This window comes from Coturnix japonica, chromosome 4, assembly GCF_001577835.2.
Source record: "Coturnix japonica isolate 7356 chromosome 4, Coturnix japonica 2.1, whole genome shotgun sequence".
Taxonomy (NCBI): Eukaryota; Metazoa; Chordata; class Aves; order Galliformes; family Phasianidae; genus Coturnix; species Coturnix japonica.
The window spans coordinates 81,434,671-81,460,582 of record NC_029519.1 but is presented as its reverse complement, the minus strand read 5'-3'; the positions used below and the strand labels follow the sequence as shown (position 1 = coordinate 81,460,582).

Here is a 25,912-nt window from a genome sequence, read left to right as displayed (position 1 = left end):
GCCAGTGGGAGCATGGACTGGGAGCAGGAACAGGGCAGTATTGGCTCCTATTTTGGATGCACAGTAGAGGTGCAATATGGTGAGCATTTATTTTATAGCCAGTTGGATGTCCATTCAAAGACCAGCACTGCTGAGAAAAGGACTGAGATCAAATGCAGCCTGAATAGCTGGAACAAAACTCACTCTCACCACTGGACTCACAGATGATTCTCCAGGGAGACCCGTACAAAGAGGGCTCAGTATTTCTCCAATAGGCTTCTGAGTATATTTTTCCCATGTGCCGTTTAATAGATCACATAGTGATGGAAATCAAGAGAGATCCTGAGGGTAGAGATGGACTTCACAGCGTGCCACCAACAAAGCAGCTGGTTGCAGAATGGGAAACAGCAACAAGCCCTTGCAAACAAACAATGTGGAATTCTTGGCTATAAACAATGGCCGATTTTAAAAAATAAAATAATAATTAAAAAAATAATAAGTCTTCTTTCATGGTATTTCCTATGGCCTTGTCCTAATGTGAGCGCCTCTGATGCAAGAAAACATCTCCACTAAGGTGATCCTGAAAGCACACGTTGCTTTGTGGCATCAGGGCTGTGTGTACATCTCCAAGTCTGCATGGAAGTGCCCAACGTAGCTTTAAATGAATGAACAAATGTGTGTGGGGGGGGGGAAAAAAACCCAACCAGTGAAGTTAGAAAAGTTGGGATTTCATCTTTTCCAGAACATTTGCTTTTCTGAGACTTTTATTCTCTTATTTATGGCTTTATCTTCCCCTCTTCCCACCGAGCAGCCCCACACACTTGAACTTGAGGTTCTCCTCAAGACTCCACCCAACTTTGCACCAACTTCTAGAGGAAAATGAGGAAAGCTCTCCAATCTCTGACACTCACCAAGTGACTCCAATGTTATATATGTCTTATGTGCCCCAGGCTGTGTAATACTCCCATTCCTAGGCACAGAAGCCATGCTTCAATCACAAGCATTGGCCACTGCATATAGGAACACTACCAAGCTCTAGATCCTTTCTGTCCCCAGAAACCTGCCTAGTTTCCTTCCCACCACTTACCTACACTCCAATCCTACATACACTTTTTTCCATACACTGCTGAACATGTTTCTTCCAATAAACAAGTGAAAATCTCCTTTTCTTTTATCTTTCTGCACAGCTTAAAAGGCCACAATACTTGCAAACTCCATTCCTAGCCGTAAAAATTTTACCTTCCCCATTCCTTGCTCTACCCACTTTACTTTCTAGTTAAACCAACCACACCTGGAGGAAAAGAATCAAGCTATGGGTTTGTGCCAATAGTATTTCTGTACTTACTTCCAAGCACCCTTATTTCTCACTGCTGCTCCTGCTTGCTCTGAGCACCTCATTGAACATTCAGAACATTGGTTCTGCTCTGAATATTAACATCTCACCTGCCAACTACATGACTGAGGTCAGCTCTGCACCAGGCTGTTTTCACATAACCAGAGAATGCTTTGAGATGGGAGGGACCTCTACAGGCCCTCTGCTCCCACTGCAATGAACAGGGACACCCACAGCTCCAGCAGTGCTCAGAGCCCCTCCAGCCTGATCTGATGTCTCCAGCAATGGGATACCACCACCTCTCTGGGCAACCTGCACCAATTTTGTAGGTCTGGCTCAAACACAACACCCTCTACAATGAGAATTTGATGTCAGACGAGGCACTAAAGTGGACGGTGCTACAGCAGACATGCTGCTGACTGCAGAGCTTATTTGTGTGTAAGAAGCTGGCTGAAGGTATCCCAGGAAAAACACATTTACTAACACAGAACAGGCCTAGCTTTAAATCTTCTTCACACTTCTGATGTACCGCAGCATTCCAGTTTGCCAAAATAATGTCAAGCTTCAAATGACTAACTGACCACTACAGGGAGAAAGAATGAAAGACTATTGTTGAGGTCTGTTTGGTTTTTCCCAGGTAGAGGGGGAGATGCCCTGGACAAAAGGAGATGTCTGGTTGGTTGGTCAATCACAGGGCACTCAAGGTTGGCAGCAACCTCTAAAGGTTGCTTTGTCCAAGTCCCCTGCTCAGACAGGGCCACATCCAGCAGCTTTCTCTTACCTTCAGCTTTTGGGCTTCTCCCCTAACTTTCAGCAGTTCTGTGATGGAGTCCACAAAGCCCTGGTAATGGAAGTTGCACATTTTCTCAATCTCCCGATCGTGGTTTCTGATTCGTGCTTCCAATTTCTCCATGAAACGACCGTGTTCCTCTCCATCATAAACAGACCTACAAAAGAAGATGCCATCATGAGTCAGGATTCCAACACCTGCTACCATTATTACTGACAAGAAATAGCCAGAATCCAATTATTAAAATTATTAAAGGGGAGACGGAAGCTACAAAGGAAAAGTATCAGCTCTACAGCTACCAAATCCCATTCCCCTTCTTATCTCTAAGCTTTAACAGCACAATTCTGCTTTGGAATGAAGGCAAAAAGAGACACAGCTTCCTAAAACTACACATGTGCCACCACAGTACTCTGCTATTCCATAGAGCTTAGCAGAGCTCTGCTAAAGAAAGGTGAAAGCTGGAGACAGAGTGCCATCTAGTGCTGCCCCACAGCAGCAGAGCTCAGGGTGCTCACAATGCACAGCCACAATTGTAACGTGGAGATGATAACTCGTACAACAGGCAAACTAGACCTGTTAGGGGTCTAGTTAGGGCCGGCACGTTCTCTCAGCTGCCCCCCATAAGAGCTGCGTTCCAGACCCCCCATAGCTCCATTGCCCTTCTCTACACACTCCAGAGCCTCAATGTCTTTCTCATAGTGATGGACCCAGCAGTTCAGAAGACACAAGAAGGTGACCCACACACAAGTTTCAACACATTGAATGCATGCAGTTTCACCCAGAGGGTGGTGATGCACTGTAACAGGTTGCCCAAGGAGGCTGTGAATGCCCCATCCCTGCAGGCATTCAAGGCCAGGCTGGATGTAGCTCTGGGCAGCCTGGGCTGATGGTTGGTGACCCTGCACACAGCAGGGGGTTGAAACCAGATGATCCTTGTGGTCCTTTTCAACCCAGGCCATTCTATGTTCTACGATTCTATGACAAGGTCTGTCCCACCACCCTCACAGCAGCCTTGACCTGCGAGTGAAGGCCGCGCTTGCTGACGCATCCCTCTGGTTTGCATTTCTGAACTATGTTGGCTAAGCAAAACCATTGAAGACGACTTGGAAAAAAGCTCTTGGATCGTATCGTATCGTTTCGCAATTTCATACGCGTTAAAACTCCACTTTGGTTTCACCAAAAGGTCAACTGGAAAAATCTTTCCAGGATATCCATCATGGTCAAACGCCTCCATGAGAGCAGAGGTCCCTGCATGGCCTTATGTTACTGCAATGTTCATCTGAAAATAGGAATGGGTATTAGGGAGAATGTCATTGTAGGAACAGTGGTTGGGCACAGGGTTCCCAGGGATTTGTAGGGTCAGCATCCATGCGGGTGTTCCAGAACCATGGGGATAAGGCAATGTGCTCAGTGGGTATGGTGGGGTAGGTTGGGTTTGGGGAGGCACTGGGCACAAACTGGAGCATGAGAGGTCCCCCCTGACCCACTTCTGTGCACCTTCACCCACTGCAATCAGCGCTCCCAGCATTCAGCACTAAGACTGCTTCTCTATTTACAAGACTGTCGGTGTGACATAGAAGGACACAGTGAGAAGAGCCCAATGTGGGACCCTGAGGTGCTGCAGGGCTGGATGGACCCAAAGAGGCTCCATCCTCAGCCAGGTTGGTGCCCTGTGATAAGGTGGCAACACCAGATACCCCAAACGCACTGAAAGAACACTCTGGGAGCTTCAACTTACTGCATATATATTCATCAACAGCAGGAAATCTTTAGGAACTAACTCTGGAGGTCCTCCCTGCGTCTGTCCGGCTTAGCCATGAACCAGAGGGGCTCCAGGCAGAGAATGAGAAGCTCAAAGGCTGACCCTGCAACCTCACTCCCAACAAGAGCCGCCCGCCGTGTGGCTGAAGGACAGCGACTCCCAAGGAACCTAAATAAATTCAGCTGCAAATACAGAAGAGGGAAATCTCCGGAGGCAAAATGAAAGAGATTTGGAACAATGCAAGGAGGACATTCTGGGGACAGTGGAACCGAAGGGACTTGCTTTTGTTTCCAATTAATAAGTGGAACAAATTCCTGAGTCTGTTGTGGACTTCAATTTTTTCACCACCCCCCCCCCCTCCATCCCTTTAAACTTGTGTAGTGGTTTTCATCCCTCAGAAACATTTTCTTCTCATTAAGCTACATAAAAGCATTAACAGTTTGTTTAATCTTATTCTAACTTTTATAATAAACAAATTAACTACTGAGCAAAGCCAAAACAAAAAAAGTGGTGCAACAAGCCCATGGAAAAGAGGTCAAAGGAAGTTTGCAGGGCTGATACCTGCACTGTTAGCAGCATCCCATCACCATGCAGGGATGCAGGGGATGAAGGGCACCACCAAAGCCATGACATGGCAGGACAACCATGGTTAGCAGCAGGGAAGCTGCCCATGGGCACTCAGTGTCAGCATGGCTGCAGGCAGGGCCAAGCTATCCCAGCACTTTGGGGGGATGGTGGCACAGAAAGCAATCGTAAACCACACACGTGCACGAGTCACAAAGCATCCGAATGCATCCCCAACCGATGCTGCTGCTTGTCAGTGACTGGGCTCAACCAGAAAGGGCTTTTCAACAGCGATTCCACACAAATTTCTTCTGGGCCTGCTTTCCTTCAGTGGTTTCATTAGCAAATTGGAAAATGTAAGGCAGGCTGTGCTTGTGAAAGACACCAAACAGAGGGGAGTCAAAGCCTGCTGGGACGCAGAAGTCCCTGAGGAGCTGGCAGAGGGAGCAGAGCTCAGGAGGAGTTGGTGCTAAAAGGCCATGGTAGGATGGAGCCGGCTCGTGTGGGATGCAGCCTCCATGCAGCTGATGGAACCGCATTCAGAGTTGCTGGAGAGGAAGCAGGGAGGGGTGGGAGAAGTCCATAGGGCTTCCCCAAAGACAACAGGTCTGACCAGCTATAAGGACAGAGCCCACACGAGCTGAACACATGAGTTCAACACAGCAAAGTGCAAGGTTTTGTACTTGGGCTGGAGGAATCCCAGGCACATATACAGGTGGGAAGAAGCAGTTCTTGAGAGCAACCCTGTGGATGCCCCATCAATCCCTGGAGGTGTTAAGGCCAGGTTGGATGGGGCCCTGGGCAGCCTGGGCTGGTATTAAATGGAGAGGTTGGTGGCCTTGAATGTGGCAGGGGGGTTGGAGCATGCATTTGCCACAGAACCCAAAGCCTAATTAACCTTGCTGAGTTCCAACCATTCATCAGCCCCTCAAAAAAGAGTCACTAACTCTGCCTTAAGCCTCTGTGATCCAAGACTTGAGGTCTGGAACTCAAAACCCCTCCCTACCCACAAATCTCAACCTCACCCCAGACTGCAGCTCTCTCCTGCAGTGCCGTCATTGAAAGCTCATCCTTTTTCTAACTATAGATGCCTACTCTGGGAAACTCATCTGGAAGACGCAGACAGCAACAGCATCACCACCAGGCAGGAAATGTGGATGAACAGGCAGCAGCATTTGGGATGTGTGACCACTGAAGGAAGCCCAGACTCACATTCCTGTGCAAACATTTGCATCTGTTAAAGAGAGGAAAAACAGTAATGGGCTTAAATTGCCCAGGAGAATTAGGTTAAACATTAGACACAAGGTTTTATAGTTGTAATACCAAAACGGATCATCTGGGCACGTTATGGAACTGGTTTAAAATGATCATTTCTAAGAATAAGTCAGAAAAATGTCACATGGGAGCAGATCAGACACATTTGCTCCTGGAGAGACTAAATACCTCCGCAGACAGGGATTGGATGGAGTAGGTGGCTTCTGGAGGTTATTTATGTTTAATAGGTCTGAAGAGAAGAGCTGGAGCTGTTTGGAAACCACCTGAGGTTGGGCAGGAATGGGGCTTTGGGCACCCCATCTCTCCCAGCTTTTACAAGGACTTCAAAGCACCCAACTCTACTTTCACTGATGGTAAAAGGACAAATTCTCATTTCCTTCATTAGTACAAGATCAAGACTTTGGTTTTATAATGCTCTAAAGCCTCCTCATATGTTCGCTTACGACAGTAAAGACTTTCAGACTATACATCGGAAAAATGGAGCCACTGTAAAGCCACAGCCATCTCCGGGGTAGAACACAGCTCTTCTGTGCCAACAAGATCCCGAAGAAAACGACAAATAATTACCCTAATTGAAAATATAATGGAACAACTTGGTTATAACGTCCCTGTTACAGAACAAACTTCGGACGATGAAAGGCATGAAGTGGGAGAGCTTGAAGCAATTAGCATTCGGCCTTGAGAAGAGCCAGGAAATGTAAGGAGCAACCCCAGGCAGGCGAGCCAGAACAGCCCCAGCAAACATGAATGCCCCCAGCTGAGGCGACTATGGAGAGAACTGGCCACAAGCACAGCTTTCAACTTCTCTCTTTTCTTAAGTGAGCACAATGGAAACAATTCCCCCAAGAACAAAAGCGATGCGTCAGCAGGCCCTTGCTCTCCCAAGCTCTTTCAAGTTGGAAGGACAGTTGATTCGCACCATGTGTAGGATAGGAATGTTAGCTAGAACCGAGCGAGATAAATTTCAGCCCGTCCAAGCTGGTTAACATTAAGGCAGAGATGAATCATCTTTACGACGCCTGTAAACAAGATGGTTTTAAAAAAGAGGCAGAAAAGTAACGATACGCCCTAATCGCACTCAGTTGCGGGTATGTCATTACTGGTAGGAAAAGCGTGAAAATGAGGGGCAGACACAAACCTGCAAGGATCAGAGGATGCGGAATCAGAGCCACAAATGATGTGTGCCCCCAATGCTGGCACATTGAGTGCCCACAACAAGGACCAAACCAACATATCTGGGTGTGCTGCAGTGTGGGCTACCTTCCTTTGATACCCACAACTGGGAAGAAAATAGCAGCTCCAGAGCAGGGAATGTGCAATTCCAGAGCTATGTAAGTCCAAGATGTACCAAAAAATGAGACCAGAAGTTCAAGGGATGGAGATAGTATGGCAGGACACTGAGATCAGGGAACCAGGGAAGCAGTGGAGTCACTCTCATGAGGAACTCAATGACTCTGAGGCTTCCACATCTCTGTCAAATACATTAGGAAGATGTCCAAACCCAAATACCCTTTGAGACAGAACTCAGAAGCATCAGGACCAGTTTTAGCCCAAGATCCACAGTGTGATAGGATGTTACCTCCACTATCAGAACATCTCCCAGTGAGGACAATAAGAGGCACCATCTAAGCAGGTGCAGTAGGCTGATAACATGACCGGAGCTGGCACCCCTCCTTATCTCAACCCACTTCCTATGATTAACCCCATTTTTGAGGGTCCCGTTTTTGGGAATGCTCTGAACTTCTGCTTTCCTGCAGTTCTTTCCCCAGCTGGGAAGGAAGGAGCTGATATTGCAGCCTTTAATCACTCGGAAGGAGCAGCGCCAAGGAGCGATGAGATGTGGTTTTGTTTATTTTGGCAGACAGTTCTGCCATATATTCACACCTCAGCTAGAACAAATTAGTCCAACAAAACATCAGAAGGCACCCAAATACTGGAAAAGTAATTTCACATCGTGCTGATGACGGGTGTCTCAATAGCAGAAAGCTTGAGACTGAAAGCATGTCTTCACTGTTGGCATTTCATACACTTATTTGACCTTAATTACACAAAGGCATCGCATTTCCAAGATGAGGAAGTGCTCTGCAAGGGTGGGGAACAGCACAAGGACCCAGAAACCTGCCTACAAACACAGCATCCCTGAATCACAGCATCGTTTAGGTTGGAAAAGACCTTCATGGCCATCAAGTCCAACCACATTCTGGGTATGCAATGGTCTTGGAGGCCTTTTCCAATATCAGAGATGCTACAGAAGCAGAGAATGCTTTGGGTTGGAAGGGGCCTTTAAGATCACCTCGTTCCAACCCCCTGCTATAGGGATGCTTCCCTTTAAGCAGGCTGCTTGCAGCCCCATCCAGCCTGGCCTTGAATGCTTGCAGGGAGAGGTGGATCATTCTACACTCTGCCTTATTCAGTAGCTCTACATGCTATTTCTGCAGAGTTTTCTTGTGCAAAGGAGGCATAAGAGATGCACAAAGCACAGTCACACAAAAATCAGCCCCTCACATCTCCCATAAACACCACCCTACAGTATATTCCTTCCTGGAACCAGACGCTGCCCATCTCCTATACAATAAGGGGCAATTATTCAGACTCTCCCCAGCCCTACAAAGACTTCCAAGAAGGATTTCTTCAAGGGATCACTACAAGCAGACAAAAACCAAGCAGAGGGAGCCAGCCTAGTCAGCAATACTTGCATAACACTGATTCTCATGGGCCAGCTTGCCTTTCGGTGTGAGATAGCTGGAGGTGATACATGGTACAGACGCTGGTTCTCAGCTCCTCCCAGCTGTCTGGCCACAGGCTGAGAAATGCCTCAGTCTGACTCAGCACTCAGACACTGAGCTGTTCTCCTTTTAAGAGCTGTTCTCCTATTCCTTTGGGAGGCTGGGATTGGGGATGTTTATGCAGTGCTTAGTCCCATGCAAAGACCTGTAAGAGAAGTGGCACCCAGACTGTCGGGAGCAGCTAAAGTAAGGCCATGGGGTCAGCAGCACTGCAGGAGCAATGTGAGAGCACGCTCTAAGCAATCTTTCAGGCCAGCATTCATCCAAAAGCAGCACAAAGAGAAGAAGTCCCATGCAAGATGTGCTGACAAGAGCTTAATGCACCAGACATGAAACATGCTTATGGAGCACACAAGAGAAGCAGATACACAGAGCAAGGTAATTCAGAGCCACCAAAGGGACACAGACCTGCTGACAGCAGCCCAAAGCCATCAGCCCAGCCCCTGGGCCAGCAGAGCTTTAAGTGGCACCGCCACCCTGTGTCACTGCAGCCAAACTGCACTGAGGCTCGGCTTCAAACAAGGCATAATTGGCTTTTTAGCATGCAGGAAAGCCAAGCAAGGCCAGCTTGGTGAGCTTTTACAAGGGTGGATGGTGATTGGACAAGGGGGAATGGTTTTAAACTGAGACAGGGGAGGTTTAGGTTAGATATTAAGAGGAATTTTTTCATATAGAGGGTGGTGACGCACTGGAACAGGTTGCCCAAGGAGGCTGTGGATGCCCCATCCCTGCAGGCATTCAAGGCCAGGCTGGATGTGGCTCTGGGCAGCCTGGGCTGCTGGTTGGTGACCCTGCACATAGCAGGGGGTTGAAACCAGATGATCCTTGTGGTCCTTTACAACCCAGGCCAGCAGCTTCAGCACAGGAAAACTCCAGGTATAACAGGCTGTCCTGGTATATATTTCCTAAAGTGGTGCTGTTATAATGAGCCCAAGCTGCCCATACCACCTGCACAGGTAAAGGTACAAGTGCCCTTGTGCAAGGCTGAGTGGCAGCAAGTAAGGGCTGGGGGAAACTACAGCCATCCCAGGCCACACACACAGCCTAAAAACCCATGGCCAAGTTGTTCAAAAGGTCTCATCCTTTCTTCTTGCCCTGTTTGCAGGAGCCCATTGCCAACCATTGTTCTCGGCAGCGGGGAAATTCCCTCGTGTGCTCCCAGTGGCGGTGGTTGCTCATGAACTATCCAAACTCATCCCCCATCTGATGGTGACTGTCACAAAGGGGCTGAGTCACACTCACACCCTCCTCCACCTCCTCCTCTCAGTCAGGGAGACATTTCCCTATTCCAAACAACGGTGCTAATTACGATTAATCGCAGTGAATTGCAATTGGGTTTTTTCCTTAATGGCAATAAAGCAGTTCACGATGCATGAAGACAGCTTAGACTGTAACCAAGGGGCTCAGCCTGATGGGGTTGCTCGTCCCACAGCTGCTGAGCAGCCCTATGATAAGGGCTCCGTGCTGAGCAGTCCTTTGCTTGCAAGCCCAGCAAAGCAAAGATGGAAACCCAGATGGAACAGCTGGAAGATCCTGAACCTCTTCCATACATGAAGGGAAAGAGTTTTTATATTAATAACAAGAGATATGTCCTCTTGAAGGACCTGCAGTGGGAGATTAGACTGTCTGGAAATGATGCAGAGGCTGTAAAGTGATTCGGGACACCCAGAGGCTGAATGCTGCCCACATACAGATGTGTCCAGTGGGATTTGGCCACACTCCCTTCATCAGAAGGGCAGCTCCATGACTGCAGCATCCAGCGCTCCTCCTCATCTCAGCCAAGCAACAGTACTGCAGTTTGCCACTTGATGGCACCAAAGGAAATCTTAAGTTTTTATGTGCCAACAACAGATTTGGAAAAGATGAAGGACTAAGCCAATGGAAAAGGTTATACACAATGTATATAAACAATTACACACAGAACACTGTTTCTTAGCCTGTAATATTGCTATCCAGTAGAGGGGAGTGCAGAAGGAGCCAGCAAGGACTGAGGCCACCATGGCAGGCCCTGTAGACAAGAAAAGCAAAGCAGAGCCAGCTTTGATCAGGAGAACACAGCACTGGGTCACCATCCCCATCCAGAACCATGGAGATGTGGCACTGGGGGATGTGGTCAGTGGGATGGGTTGGGGATCTTCGAGGTCTCTTCCAACCTTAATGATAACATGATCCATAGACTGATAGGATTGCCTGGGTTGAAAAGGACCACAAGGATCATCTGGTTTCAACCCCCTGCTGTGTGCAGGGTCGCCAACCAGCAGCCCAGGCTGCCCAGAGCCACATCCAGCCTGGCCTTGAATGCCTGCAGGGATGGGGCATCCACAGCCTCCTTGGGCAACCTGTTCCAATGCATCACCACCCTCTATATGAAAAAATTCCTCTTAATATCTAACCTAAACCTCCCCTGTCTCAGTTTAAAACTGTGCTATCACTGTCCACCCTCACAAACAGCCATTCCCCCTCCTGTTTATACGCTCCCTTCAAGTACTGGAAGGCCACAATGAGGTCTCCCTAGAGCATTCAGTCACTGCTTTCCCCAGAGCACCTGTGTGGTTGAAATGAACTGGCAATAGAAGGGAAAATGTTTAAATATAAGTATATATATTACAAAAGCAGAGATCTGAGTTTGTTTTAAAAGCACATCATGTTTCAGAAAACATCTGGGATATGTTTCTACTCGTGCCAGGTACCTGAGAAACAAGCACTCTGTTCTTTAAAAGGATTTAGTTAAGAAGTGCCAGACTGAGAAACAGGCGTGAAGATTTTACCTCCTATTTACGTCTGCTGTTATGAGAGCAGACAGCTTGCTGTGTTACAGCTTAATGAAAAAGCCATGCTGAAAGTTAAGACAAAATATAAAGCAAACTTGTTCTGGACTCAAACAGCCACAGCCATTCATCTTCAGGGCCATAGACAGGCAGAAAAATGAAGCTACAAGAACTTCAGACCCAGTTCAGTTTGCTGACAGTGTTAACAGATAGAAAACACCAACCTGTGTATAGACAGGGGATGCTGACTTTCAATTGATTCAAGGCTTAAAGAAGGAAAGTTTAGTTTGGAGTGATGAAGTGCTGGAATAGCTGCCCAGAGAGGCTGTGGATGCCTCGTCCATCCCTGGAGGTGTTGAAGGCCAGGTTGATAAGGCCCTGAACAGCCTGGTCTGCTATTAAATGTGGAGGTTGATAGCCCTGCCTGTGGTGGTGGAGTTGGAGCTTCGTGATCCTTGAGGTCTCTTCCAGCCCAGGCCATTCTGTGATCCTGTACTGAAGCTCAAGCAAAGGTCAGAGCCTTTATTTGGGAATTTATGACCTGCATTGTGCAAAGGTCAGAGGAGATAAATTAATAGTTCCTTCAGCCTTTTGAAAGAGAAAACAAAACCCTATCAACGCTGCCAAGGAAAGCAGAGTGCTACGAAGGGAGGCTGAACACAGAATGCTGCTGTAGGCATCTGTCCATCAGCTTCTATGTTGAAACCATTCTGATTTAACATCCATCTCCCTGCTGCTGAGCTGCACCAACCCTCACAGCTCTATGGAGGGAGTGGGCTCCACAGCACAGATAGCAGCGGTGTGAATTGGGTCTGGATTGAGCCTGGAGCTGCACAAAGCACTGAGCATTCCTTAACAACCTGTGGATGCATATTTGCACTCCTTACACCCAACAGCCCCATCAACAAAGTGATGACTCTATGGATTGCCCACAAAGACTGGAAAAGACCTCCAAGATCAACATCAGCCCCAGTGCATCCCCCTCATGCAATAGATATCAAAAACAGAACCATTCTGAAAGGCAAACAGCTCAGATTGGGGTTTTTTTTAAGTGCTTTCAGCAAAAATGAATCCTAATAGCCCCAAATGATGGCGCCTCTTGTATAAGGGTTCCTAGAGAGTCTTCAGGCTCTACCTCTGTGTGCTGCTCCGTGCACAGCTATCACTGCAGCAGAACAAAGCAACCCACTGCAGCTATTTAGGACAGGAAGCGAAGGGTGCTGTGTCCAACTGATAGTGCAAAAGGAATTTTAAAAAGGCAACGTGTAATGTCTCAGGCCTAGGGCCAATTTGCTTCAAAGGACCTCAGTGTCCCCAGTGGGAGAATTAAGAAGAAAAAGCAGACACGAAGAAAACAAAGAACTGAAGCATGGAGCTCTAACACTCATCCCTTGCCCACAGCAGGAGGCAGCCGCAATGGGTCGGCTGTTAGTGCACTGACAGAGCTTAGAGACTTAGTATTATCATAGACACATAGGATGGCTTGGGTTGTAAGGGACCTTGCAGCCTCCCCAGCCCCACTCCATCCAGCCCACAAGCAGCTCAGGCTGCCCAGGGCCCCATCCATGGCCTTGGGCACTTCCAAGGGATGGGGCTCATTGTGCTGATGGAAGTAGATGGATCCAGAGGAGGATCACGAAGATGATCAGAGGGCTGGAACACCTCCCCTATGAAGACAGGCTGAGGGAGCTGGGCTTGTACAGCCTGGAATAGAGAAGTCTCTGGAGAGACCTCATTGCAGCCATCCAGTACCTAAATGGAGCAAATAAACAGGAGGAGAACCAACTTTTTACATGGTTGATAATGACAGAGCAAGCAGGAATGGCTTTAAAATAAAAGAAGGGAGATTTAGGTTAGATGTAAAAAGGAAACTTCACTCAGAGGTGAGGCCCTGGCACTGCTGCCCCATCCCTGGACGTGTTGGGGCTGAAGGGGCTTTAAGGCCCCTTCCAACCTTCCCATTCTGTACCTATTTACACTTTTGCCTTGTCAAAATACGCGTGTCATTCAGCAGCCATTTAGAGTCCTTCCTTGAGAGGAAAAAATAAAGCTCTGACTTTTCCTGTTTGGGAAGCGGGCAAGAGGAAAAACATAGTAGTGCTTTGCTTCGAGTTAAAACAAATAACAAAAAAAAAGAGAAAAGCCATCAACACAGAGCAGGATGTGTAAAAATAGGGCTGCTGATTAGATGAGGACAATCGACTGTTTATGAGTTCCACCTCCCACGCTCAGACAGGGTTTGTCCCTCTCACACGGCACAGCCCATCGGCCTTCACCCACCTCCTGCCCATACAGAAGGCTGTGGTTCCCAGCTGATATTCGAGCAGCATGTAGATCCAAGCAAATCCTAAACAGCTGCCATGGGTACTAAGGGACAGCCCCAGCTGCAGCAATGCCTTACCTGAGCTATTGGGCTCGTAGCCTAATTTCAGCTCCCCATTTTCATCTCTGAGCTTCCATCAGCTCCTACATCCCCTCTCAGCTTCTGCATCCCATCCAGGAGAACAATATAAATCCCTAAACTGCCAATCTCTTGCACACAAAGGAGATGCAGGTGATCGGGGCTGAGCATGGAGCTGACCTCGTGCTCCTGCCCACCCCTGGGGACAGGTTATTTTCAGCTGGCTCAGATGGGGGAGCGCACAGCTGAGCAATCAACTTTGCACAGCTTCAAGTATGAGCTGCTCTAAAAATATGATCCACATTAAGGAGACTCGGGAAAAGAAAAAAAAAAAAGCATGTCAAGAGCTCATTAAAGAGCAGCAGAAAGTCTGTCAAAGTGAAAAACCAGCCCTCCTGCTTGTGTTTCAGGAGGGGGAAGGAGAAGGGTTTTCACAAAGGGCCTCAAGCACAGAGGTTTAAGGATCCAGTCACATAAAGAGGTATATAAGATTTTCTAGCTGAAAGAGGCCACAGTACCTGAAACTGAGTGGTCACGCTTGTGTCCAAATCCTCTGAACAAAGAGGAAACAACCTACCAGGAAACGGGAAATAATTGGAATTTTTTTGCTATTTTAAGCATGCAAATTGTCCCAAAAATAAAAGTAAAAAATAGAATAAGAGCAACCCATTTGTCCTCACATTCACTACAACATGCCATTACTAGACTCTAACTTTCACGCTAGTGATGCCCAACCAACTGGTTGATAAGACAACCATTTCCAAACAGCTTTTGCATTATGCAATTTAGGAGTTGGGAGACCAAATCTTGTATATGGACTGCTGACAGATGCTGGAGGTGAGTCTAAGAGCCTCAGAAAGCACCACACCCCCAAGTCACCTCCCATGTGCCACCAGTTGACTGCCCAGCCATGGCCAACGCAACCAGCCAACTGCCAGGCCATGGCCAATGCAACCAGCCAACTACCAGGCCATGGCCAATGCAACCAGCCAACTACCAGGCCATGGCCAACGCAACCAGTCAACTACCAGGCCATGGCCAACGCAACCAGTAAACCACCCAGCCATGGCCAATGCAACCAGCCAACTACCAGGCCATGGCCAACGCAACCAGCCAACTACCAGGCCATGGCCAACGTTACCAGTCAACCACCAGGCCATGGCCAACGCAACCAGTAAACCACCCAGCCATGGCCAACACAACCAGCCAACTACCAGGCCATGGCCAATGCAACCAGTCAACCACTCAGCCATACCCAATGCCACCAGTCAACCACATAGGCGATGCCCAATGCATTGAGCGGTTCCAAATCCAGATCCACACGTTCTTCTCTGTCTCCCAGCAGACAGCAGGCAAGCGGACAATACGTCTTGTATGTTACAACCTACAAATCTTACACAGAAAACATTCCAAAATGCAATTAGCCTGAAACCAGCAGATTTTCATCCTGCTTCTCTGCCAACGTGAAGTCATTTTTACCGTACTGCTGATGGAGGTGGCAGGTTTTTCATGGCAGTCTTCAGTTTTGGCAATGGAATTGTATCTGTTTGTAATATCCCTCCCCAGCAAGAGAGTTTCTTTCAAAGATCCTGGCTATTCACACTGATAAATTCCCCCTGTGTACACCCAATAGCTTTAACCCAGTCCACAAGACCAGTATCGGCTGTGGGACTGGCTGCAAACATCCCACTGATGCAGGTATTTTGCAAGTAATGGATGAGGAGTGAGGGAAAAAAAAAATGAAAGAGTGAAAGAAATACTCTGTATTTTTCATACATACAAAGACATTTTAGGGAATAAAGTCATCCCTGGGCAACAGTTCAGTCAACCAAAAATAGGACAGATGTGTTTGCCTGCAAGTCACCATCACGAAGCAGCTCACATTTCTCATGCATGACAGAAGTTCTCACGTGGTTCTTGCATTTTCAGCCCAGCCTCCAGCACGCAGATGGGCAGATCCCAAGGCCAGGCACTCATCATAGGGATTGCAAGAATTCCAATGGGAGCTGATGGAGACAGTGCCATCATCACCCCAGGGCCAGCCACAGCCACTCACATTTCTTAGATAAGGAAGGAGTGCCGGCCTTTCCACAGCCCTAAATTGATATGGAGGATTCCTATATCATGGCCATGATATAGGAAAAATATCTTTATATGCAATGGCTGAATATATATTAAGATACATAGCACTCTTCATGTATTTGACAAGTTTGTCCATTATTCATAATGTGAATATCATCGTTGTCTGCTTTGCTTGCACATATAAGAGCGCTAGATCTGTCAGCTCACTCAGCAGCTGGATGCCCTATGGTAGGAGATGGTTCCCCAGAAGGGTATGTCACCAAGATTGACTTTTTACATGGGCAGATAGCAACAGGGCAAGGGAAAATGGCTTTTAATTCAAAGATGGGAGATTTAGGTTAGATATTAGGGGGGAATGCTTTACTCAGTGCGCAGTAAGGCCCTGGTGCTGCTGCTCAGAGTTGAAGGTGCCCCATCTCAAGGCCAAGGATGGGGCCCAAGGTGCCCAAGGCCATGGATGGGGCCCTGGGCAGCCTGAGCTACACTTCCTGCTTTTATTTCCAGCTTCCATTTGTTTTTCTGTCCTTGCCCCTGCTTCTAACCTTTGCATTGCAGCTTTACCCACAAGTGTAATTAAACACGATTGTGTTGTTATTACCTCTTAAAGGTTAAAGATAGAGTGCAGCCAGGTAGCTTAACAGGCACTAAAGCAGCCACGTCCCTCATGTTTTGCTCTTGTAATCCAATTATCCCTTACCGTCATTATTTATAGTTAGCAATAAAAACGAAAGCACATCCTAACTAGCTCAATGAGGATTAATTAACCTCACACCCTAACCGAGCATCCTGCACGCCAGGCTTTAAGTGGAGTCTGCCAGACTCAGTTCTGCCCATCAGCACTAAAAATGCTCCGGAAAAAATAATCCCAATAATTCTCTCCAGCTGCGTGAGCAAAACCCTGGATAGGACACGGATCCCTTCAGGAAGGGCAGTGTGAAGAACTGAGCCTGAAGGCCAAACTCAGCCACGCACCACATCCCAGCTACAAGTTATTTCATGGTGCTTGGGTTCTCCTCATTAACGAGTGGCATTTAACCTCACCTCCATGCCCCCAAAACCAGCTATTTGTAGGGAAAACAACAACATGCTCCTTTACTTCTAGCTTCCTTTGCAAGGATTTCTATTACTCTGAAGAATCTGAGAAGAATTCAATTACATCACCCTTCCCAGGAGAAAACACTTTGTTACTTGCTTCAGATTTTTACATCTTCAGTTTAAAATAAGAAAAGCAAGCAAGAGGACAAACAATGATGAAGCACAGACAAATAAAGGATGATGAAAGAACTGTGGGTTTTTCTCTCCCCCCTACTACTCACTGCAAAAGAGTTCACCTTCCACTTTCACATACAGCACTATCGGAAGCTTTTAGCAAAGCACAACCCCTCTGGTGTGTTTCATGGAAGGCTGGGGATGTGTCATCTACCAGGTTCCCTTCCAGTGCCTATTTTAGACTTCTCTCCAACACAAAATGCATCCAGGCCTCCCCGGCACGCAGCACTTCATGGCATGCTACCAACATGGGATGTTCCTTTTGAGCTGCTGCTTCTGAAGCAAACAAGCAGGACCAACACATTACAAAGCACATATGAGCAGCTCCTGGAGTTTTTGGGGTTGGGTTTGGGGTGTTCTTTTGTTGTTAGTTGCTTTTTTTTCTTGCAGATCCAGAAGGAACATCTACTATCAGTACTGCGGGGACCACAGAATAAACCCATACCTGAACCGAAGCCCACATGTACCAGAGACATTGGAAAACTCTGAAAATTGGAGTCCTGAATGTAAATGTGCTCTTCCACTCCAAGTCAAGGTAACACACACTTCCTAGCTCAGCTGTAGCACTTCCACCTTGCTGGAAATCCAAGGGAGGGCCATGACTTGCAGCGGTCAGGCTGTGCTGTTAACCTGGTGGAGCACTGAGAAGATAACCTGCACAAGGTTAGCCTCTGTGGCCTTGTTTCTTAAAGAGAAGTCTTCTCCATTCCTGCACGGGAGGGCAGAAAGCTCAGACCAAATGTTTTTTAGCACATAAACAGAAAGAAAGTCCTACGGCTTCAAACAGGGCTTTGACTTGAGCCTGAGTTGTATGAGAAACTTTACAGTTTGGAGTCACATTTGTGAACCTCTTAGGAAAGCAATTGTGATAGCAGCAAATCAAGAAGGTCAGTGTTCCACTGGTGGATGTGCAGCCCCAAGCAGAGCACCAGGAATTCCCAGGTGAGGTGTTCCATTCCGCACAAGCAGTCAAACAAGTCTGATCTGTGCAAGGTTATTTCTGCAACAGGATCTATCTGCTCTGTTTCTACTCGCTGACCTTCATGCTGCCCTACAAAACGCACAAGCTCACTGAAGAGCCCTTACATTAACAATCAGATGCCACGGGCTTGCCAAGAATTCATGGTGAGGAGATCTCTGCCTTCCTTTTGCAATGCTGGCAAGCTTACAGGCTTGCTAACTGCAAGCTTACACATTTCTGAGCTGAGACCACAAGTAAATTCATGAGGAATTAAAGCCATCAGTCTGTCCCACCAACACCCCATGACCTTCCCCACATCTCCACTCCTGCCCAAACCCTTATTGCTTGCACACCACAGCTCCGCAGGAGCATCCTGCGTGGGGTTCAGGCTCTGCTTAACTCCTCGTGACCCCACACACCATCCTGCTCCACTCCACTCAGCTTTGAAAGCAAGCAGATTACGTTGGCTGTCAGGAAAAAGGCAGGCTGAGAATGATGCAGATATATTTAACAGGAAGGATATAGTCACTTTAAGAAGCTACAATTAGAGTCATAAAGTCATCACAGAGTCTAGAAAGGTTGGGTTGGAAGGGACCTTAGAGCCCTCCCAGCCTCCCCCTGCTATGGGCTGGGTGCCCCCCCAAGAACCTCCCTCCCTTCCAGCCCCTCGCCTTACACTGGAGCTCCTAATGACTCAGCAGAGAGGAGGAAAATGCTCCTGACATTCATCTTTCCATTCATTCTTCCCCTTTCTGCTCCTGATGCTCAGCCCCTCTGTCTCTAAGAGATGCCTGAACAAATGCAAAGCAGCCTGCGTTGGCCTCAGCAAACAGCCAGCCCACGGGTCTCAGCAAACAGCCAGGCCTTGGGCCAACCCACAAGGAGAGCTGCTGATCTAGACACTGATTTTCCAAATCAAAACCAGTTTGGAAGCACAGAACTGAAATCCCAGCAGACAGACACACAGCGCATCCTCAGTGCTGAAAGATGAACGGTACCTGGAAACAGGCTGGCACTCATAGGGGAACAATTCCTCACCGTGACCTAAAGATACATCAGAAATCTTATCAAAGGATGTTGTTCTCACGGCACACCCATAGGAAGCCAAGCAGACTGGATGCCTATTTTTGACTTTTCTAGGAGCACACGATGGAGGTGGGACGGCTCAATGAGAACTCCTGCAGCTCCAACCCCAGAGCTGGGCTCCTACATCCACCCAGAGCCAAACAAACCAACCCCAAACAGAATCACTGAATCATTCAGGTTGGAAAAGAGCTTTGAGATCCCCCAACCCAACCCACTCCACCCTACCATGCCCACCGACCACATCCTTCAATGCCACATCCCCACAGTTCTGGAACACCTCCAGGTGATCCTACCACTCTCTGGGCAGCTGTGCCAGTACCTGACTGCTCTTTTAGGGTAGGAATATCTCCTAACATCCAACCTGATCCTCTGCTGATACACCAAATCATGTCTCTCTGTGTGAGAAGGAGGAGAACTGTTACTACTGCAAAGAAAAAGCAGCATGCTTCATTTCTTCCCTTCTGAAAAAGGAAACCGAAAAGCATCAGCTACAAGCATTAAATGCTTGTGGGTGGCAATGAAACTGCTTGAAAAGCATATTTATGCACTCTGAACCAGCAGTATCCGAATGAGGAAGACATGATTGAATGCCTGCTGCACGCATGCATGAGACTAAAGTTTGTGCCACGGAGTGAGGTGACAACAGGAGATGCTCCGAGCAGTGCAGCAAGCCCAGCAGTGACCTTGGCTGAGCTGTGTGACATGCAATTAAACTGCAGAACTCATCGCCTTTAAGATGTTTACACATTAGAGAGCTGGTGGGCTAAGTAAGAAGTTGAAGGGTAATCTGTGGGAGATCCATTGGAAGCTCCTGAGCAGAGCACTGCTAGTACGACCCGTACCATACCAATAATAGGAAATATCAAAAGAGCTTTTTTTATCCATCTTTTCAGCAGCCTGTTGCATATCTGAAGACAAATTGTGTACCCGACTTGTTTTCTCTGGATTAAGCAAGCCCGGTTAGTGCAGCTTCTCCCAGAGACTGTGTTTGCTATCCTTTGGGAAAAGGAATTGCAAAGTAAGCACTGCAAGGCTTCCTCAGCCACGGAATAAGCGGCTGTTTAGTTAAAAATAAAGACAAAATATCCTTCAAGATGCCCTTAGCGTGGCAGATAGAAAGGACTCATAAAATGTGAGATAATAGTTAAGTAAATTAAGCGTACCTGCAGGCGATGCCACACATGGTTAAGGCAGACCCGTCCGTCTCATGCTGGTCTATCACTGCTGGTGCTGAATTACTTCATGAGAGCTGTTGCTGCTATTTTCTCTTCCCGGCATCAGCCTGACCAGAAGGGAATGCTAATACAATTCCAGCGGCATTGCAATGAACTGTCTTGTAAAAGACACTTAATTATGTGCATATGAACAGAGGCGCAGACTCGCTTTCAGGAGATTGCAGTTTCCCTGTCTGGGTGGCAGGCGAATGGGCTGAAAGATGCTTCAAAAGATCCTGTGAGGCTTTTATTAGCAGACAATTTACAGTTGTTATAAGCAGCTTCCTGAGCGAGCTCTGTGGGCAGCATTTAATGGCTAGCTGCTCTGCCACGGCCCCTTTGCTGGAGGCTGCAGCTCCACACTGCTATACATGAACCCTGAGATGGGACCTGCAGATCCCAAGCAAAGCCAAGCAGGGATGACAACAACAACACCATAAAGTCTGTAACTCTGCATATATCAGCACCAAGTTTGCACGGCGTTCAGGAGATTTTCTTCAGATGCTCCTCAGTTCTTTACCTGGGACCTTGGCAAGGTGTTTCATAGCCTGAGAAAATGCACTCCATCCTAAATCTGCTGCAGGGTCTTCTCAACCTGGGAGGGCTCAGCTGAAGGGCAGACCACAGCAAGCACAGCTGCCTATTGCCCAGAAAGCCAATCCCAAGAGCGACCAGGAGGCACCGTACCATCCTCACGCCTCCCCTCCAAAATCCTAATAGGAAAAGCTTTAAGCCAGATGCCTGTCCTTACCCTCCCTTCACATCTGTAATGCAGACCATTATCCTCATCTCACCCACTGCAGCAGAGATTAGGACCAGCTTGGCTCTCCTTCATTCTTCGCATCCAGCCTAGAAGATTGGCACATCACTACACGATGCCACGCATCCATCTGACCCTCCAGGGCTCCCCAGCCAAGTAAGTGGTCTGCTGGGCACTGGGGAGCTCAAAGGGGCTAACAAAAGCCCCAACATATGCCTGGTCCTGTCCAAAACAGCAAAGTCCCCAAGTTCTGCATCAGAACATGGACTTGTAGACACATGGCTGGGATGGTTCCAGTTCAGATTGTTGCAGGACCTACTCTGATGCATCTGAAGCCAGGTGAAGCTCTTTTCATAAAGGAGGATATTAATCAGAAAACCCAGATTCCCATAGAATTGCAGCTGAGATCCCATTGCTTAAATGGAACCTTGGCACATGGTTACAGCAGGGGATGAACACAGCACAGGGCCAGGATGACAGAAGGGTCAGGCAGGTGGTTACAGGTCACCTGGGACATGGCTAATCCCTGACAGCTCATGGAAAGTTGATAAAGGATTTAGAGAACAGAGCCTAATTACTGTCCTACTTTAATCTCAGTCAAGAGCTGCTTAGTAGAAACTATCCCCTATCAAGTATGCTCAATTTCATTCCTGGGTTGAATAACTTTGTAATTGCTCCAAACAAGCACAATCAGCAGACAGATCTGAGACAGAGCTATATTTTTCATTGGAGTTTCAAAGCTCACACTGAATCACTGATTGCTGTTTGGAACCCGATGCCCATCAGCTTTCTAAAGGGGTTTGGGTCGGCACTAATCCTACCATAACCAATAAAACCTCAATGGGAAGGGAAGGGTGATGATATAATTAGCAGATGGCACCAAAACTGGAAGAATAACAGCTCGTGAAATTAAGGAACCACAGAGAACAACCACTTACAGACCTCAATCCTGCCCAGCAGCTCTGCTGCAGCAGAGCCAAGTGCACAAGACAGGTACATCGAGGAGCAGGATCCACAGCTTCATCTGACTGCTTCCAAGGAATAAATCCTGTTACAATGCTGCTATGATGTTGTAATGCTGCTCCAAACTTCAGTGTGCAAACAGGAGAGCACAGACGTGGTTTTATCCCCATTCAAAGCAGTGAGGAGGCAGCAAGAATGTCATGGCTACGTGGCCAGGAGGGTTTTTGCTTAAGTTCTACACCAAAAGCTGCAAATACATCCTGAGAGCAGAAGGGTTCTAAGCAGGGACTGATTTGAAAAGCTCAAGCTGCAGAAGATGAAGTTGTTACTTGAAGGTATTTTAACCACGAGGAGACAGAATCACAGAATCAATCATAGAATGGCTTGGGTTGGAAGGGACCTCAAGGATCATGGAGCTCCAACCCCCCTGCTGCAGCCATAGCTACCAACCTCCACATTTAATACTAGACCAGGCTGCCCAGGGCCCCATCCAACTTGGCCTTGAATACCTCCAGGGATGGGGCATCCAACTCTCTGGGCAGCTGTTCCAGCATCTCACCACTCACAGTAAAGAGAATAGACATCTGCTGTTAAAGGACACTGCAGAGCAACAAGGGAAAGGACAGCAAAATACCTGCAGGTTGAAAGAGATTTTAGATGATTAGCAATGCATGCAATCACAGGGGCTCATCTGCAGATGACAGCTGAGGGCAAGGAAAGTGAATGGCACTGCACGGCCCGCATCCACAGCTGTCAGATGGAATAACCTCAGCGTTTCTCCTGCCCTTCTTCTGCACCAGCTGCAGCCATTAATGCATAATTGAGGAGTACGGGAAACGCTGGGCTGAAGATGGAGCATTTTATACTGAGAGCTATAGGAAAGAGTGAGAAAACTGACTAACTTTGATTAGGAGATGCAAAGGGATCCCAACAGAGAGAATAGGCAGCGATCATCCCCTCATGTATGTCTATGAGAGAGACCTGGATGGCATCTGTGCCACAGCTCATCACACCCAGCCGTGCTGTCCCAACACTCCCTTTCATGCCCTTGTTTTATATATAGAAGGGAATTTCTCCCCCCTTCCCACCCCAGCCCCAAAGAGGGGCTTTGTCCCACATGATCACAGTGCCCAGCACAAAAATCACAGCAAGAAAACCAGACAAATGGGCCTGGAAGGGACTTCAAGCAGGCATCTCGTCCTTCCCCTGCCCCAGGGCACCAATTACTACACTTGCTCTTTTTCTAGCTAAAAACTCTCCCTGGTGGGTGGGACGTCAACCCACCCAGCCAGATGAATTGGTTGGACCTTCACTTTAACCATCTTAACCCCTCTGCCACCTCCAAGATAACACAGACCAGGCACCAAACAACACATGAGCACAACTCAAAGCAGCCTTAGCACCGAGTTCTGTGTCAGAAGCTGCTAACAGTGCAGCACTGTAACATTAACACATTGGCAGCAAGACCCAGCACAGCCTATTTCTGAGCTCTGCTTCAGGACTGCTGTTCCTGGAAGGGAAGCCAGCCTGGCTCCTTGAAGACACACTTCTTCCATGATGCCCACAGCAGTGAGTCACCTTTTCTGAGAGTTTCCATCATCTGCTTTTCCGGACTCTGCAGCACATCGTGTTTACCCTGAGCCAATCCAATTTAAGCCCTAAAGATCCTTGCAGCAGGTATTGCTTATGCTTGGATCATTAAGGAAGCACCGCTGTGGCTCAGCAAGCAATGCAGCCAAACACAAACCTCCCTTTGCCTCTGATGCTCACAAGTTTTTCTGCTGCAAAGACAGACACATTCAGCCTCAATATTAAGGAACGAGTTTAACTGCACTTCCATCTATGAAACAGAATAAAAAGAACCACCCACATTCCCAGCAGTGGCAGTTCTCATCTATTCGAACCAGTTGGTTCAGTTTGGTGGAGAAACCCAACTCTCGGTGTGTCCCATCAACAGCATCACCCAGTTGACCTTTAAGGTTTAGGGGGAATGGTTTGGAACTGAGACAGGGGAGGTTTAGGTTGGATCTTAGGGAGAAGTTTTTCACCCAGAGGGTGGTGATGCACTGGAACAGATGCAGAACCAAGAGATGAAGGTGGACTATGACCATCCTCTACCTGTGTGCATCATTCACCTCCCAGAGGGACACACACACGTGCTCGTGCCCAGTTATGAGCAATGCATATCGGCCTTCAGATTAAGTTCTTTAGGGAAGAGCCATGGTTTGCATTGGAAGGGACCTTTAAAGGCCTAGAGTAAAACACTGAGTCTATATCTCCTCTCTTCGAGTTGGAAACCATTTCCCCTTCCCATATCACAGCCAGACCTTGCTAAGGAGCCCATCCCCTTTAAGCAGGGGAAGGAGGCAGGAGGTTTTCTGTTTGCTGAATCAATTGCACGGCTTCCATCCGGATGGCGATGCTAACAGCACGCTGCCTGCCTAGCAAGGGCTTATATAAAGGTGAATTATGCATTTCTATCAGATTTAAAGAAAGGAAAAGATCTCTCGCAGAAGCAAAAACTCAGGTCGGGCAGCCAACTCACCACCTTCCTGAACAACAACACAGCGGGAAGCACAGCTCCAAAACCCCTTAAGGACATCAGAAGGAAACACCTCTTGGGTTGGGAGAGTGTGATGGCAGATAGGGCAGCGTCCACCCGCACTCCTGACCCACAGATAACCCTGCAGGTAGCACAGTAAACCTCTCCAGCTGGAGAAAGAGCTGTTTAATAGCAGAACAAAAGGGCAGTCAACCAAAAGGCGGTGGCATCACCTTCCTACCATGGGCGGGGAGTGGGGCAGCTCCTTATGGGGTTTCTCTGCACCGAGGAAACACAGATCGGCTCTTCAGGGATCCATCAGAGCAATAGGAGCGTTAGCAAAGGGAACACAGCGGCTTAGAGACGGCTTAGAGACCTCCCGGCCCGGCACCACCTGCATCCCCCGCCCCACCCGGGCCCTACCTGAGCGTGGGGCCGATGCAGGCCGTGTCTGTGCTCTCGATCTCCCGCAGGATCCTCTCGTGTTCCGCCGCCGTCTCTAAGCTCTCCAGCTCCGCCATCTTCACACGGCGGGGGTAGAGGTTGGAGATGGAGGGGGGGGGTTTGTTCCGGCGGGGCACCCAGCCCGGCGGACCCACCTACCTGCCGGCCCCAACAGCTCCGAGCGGCCCGGCCCGGCTGCGGGGCAGGACGGGAAACGTAGTGCGGGATAGAGGCGGCTGCGCTGGGGAGGAGGAGCCGGGTGGGGAGGAGGGACCGGGCCGGGCCTATAGGGCGGCAATGAGGGGATGAGGCTTCAGTATGTGTCGTTGTGTGGGGAAGCAGCCCCATAGCGATGATATCATAATGTGTCCCCATAGCTCTGAGCTTATAATGTGCCCCCTGAGGGGATACAGCCCCATGGAAGTGACCTAATAATGTGCTCCCGTGGCAGTGATGCCATAACGTGTCCCCATGGCAGTGGCCTTATAATGTGTCCCCATGAGGGGGCAAAGCCCCATGGTAACGATCACATAACACAGCCCCAAGGCAGTGACATCATAATGTGACCCCATGGTAGTGATCCCATATATGGTAGTGATCCCATAATGTGACCCCATGGTAGTGATCCCATAATATGACCCCATGGTAGTGATCCCGTAATGTGACTCCATGGTAGTGATCCCGTAATGTGACTCCATGGTAGTGATTCCATAATGTGACCCCATGGTATTGATCCCATAATGTGTCCCCGTGGTAGTGATCCCATAATGTGACCCCATGGTAGTGAACCCATAATGTGTCCCCATGGCAGTGATCCCATAATGTGTCCCCATGGTAGTGATCCCATAATGTGTCCCCATAGTAGTGATCCCATAATGTGTCCCCATGGTAGTGATCCCATAATGTGACCCCATGGAGAGACGCAGCCCATAA

The 25,912-nt window shown here is 48.2% G+C and overlaps 1 protein-coding gene across 12 annotated transcripts in view; it reads right to left on the bottom strand.

Moving 5' to 3' along the window:
* The window catches only part of EXOC6B (exocyst complex component 6B), a 221,083-nt gene extending 195,624 nt beyond the window's left edge, over positions 1-25,459 (bottom strand). For 2 of the 12 annotated variants that reach the window (XM_032444056.1, XM_032444057.1), the window contains exons 1-3: positions 25,139-25,453; positions 24,959-25,056; positions 2,094-2,259 (exon numbers count right to left, since the gene is read on the bottom strand). In XM_032444056.1, coding sequence (XP_032299947.1) covers positions 2,094-2,259; positions 24,959-25,056; positions 25,139-25,354 — 480 coding nt within the window. In that variant the 5' untranslated portion in view covers positions 25,355-25,453. Of the gene's footprint in view, positions 1-2,093; positions 2,260-5,523; positions 5,545-20,219; positions 20,339-24,958 lie in introns of those variants that run through there. The other 10 variants (XM_032444058.1, XM_032444053.1, XM_032444055.1 and 7 more) reach the window with 10 other exon arrangements.
* Positions 25,460-25,912: the final 453 nt, after the last annotated feature.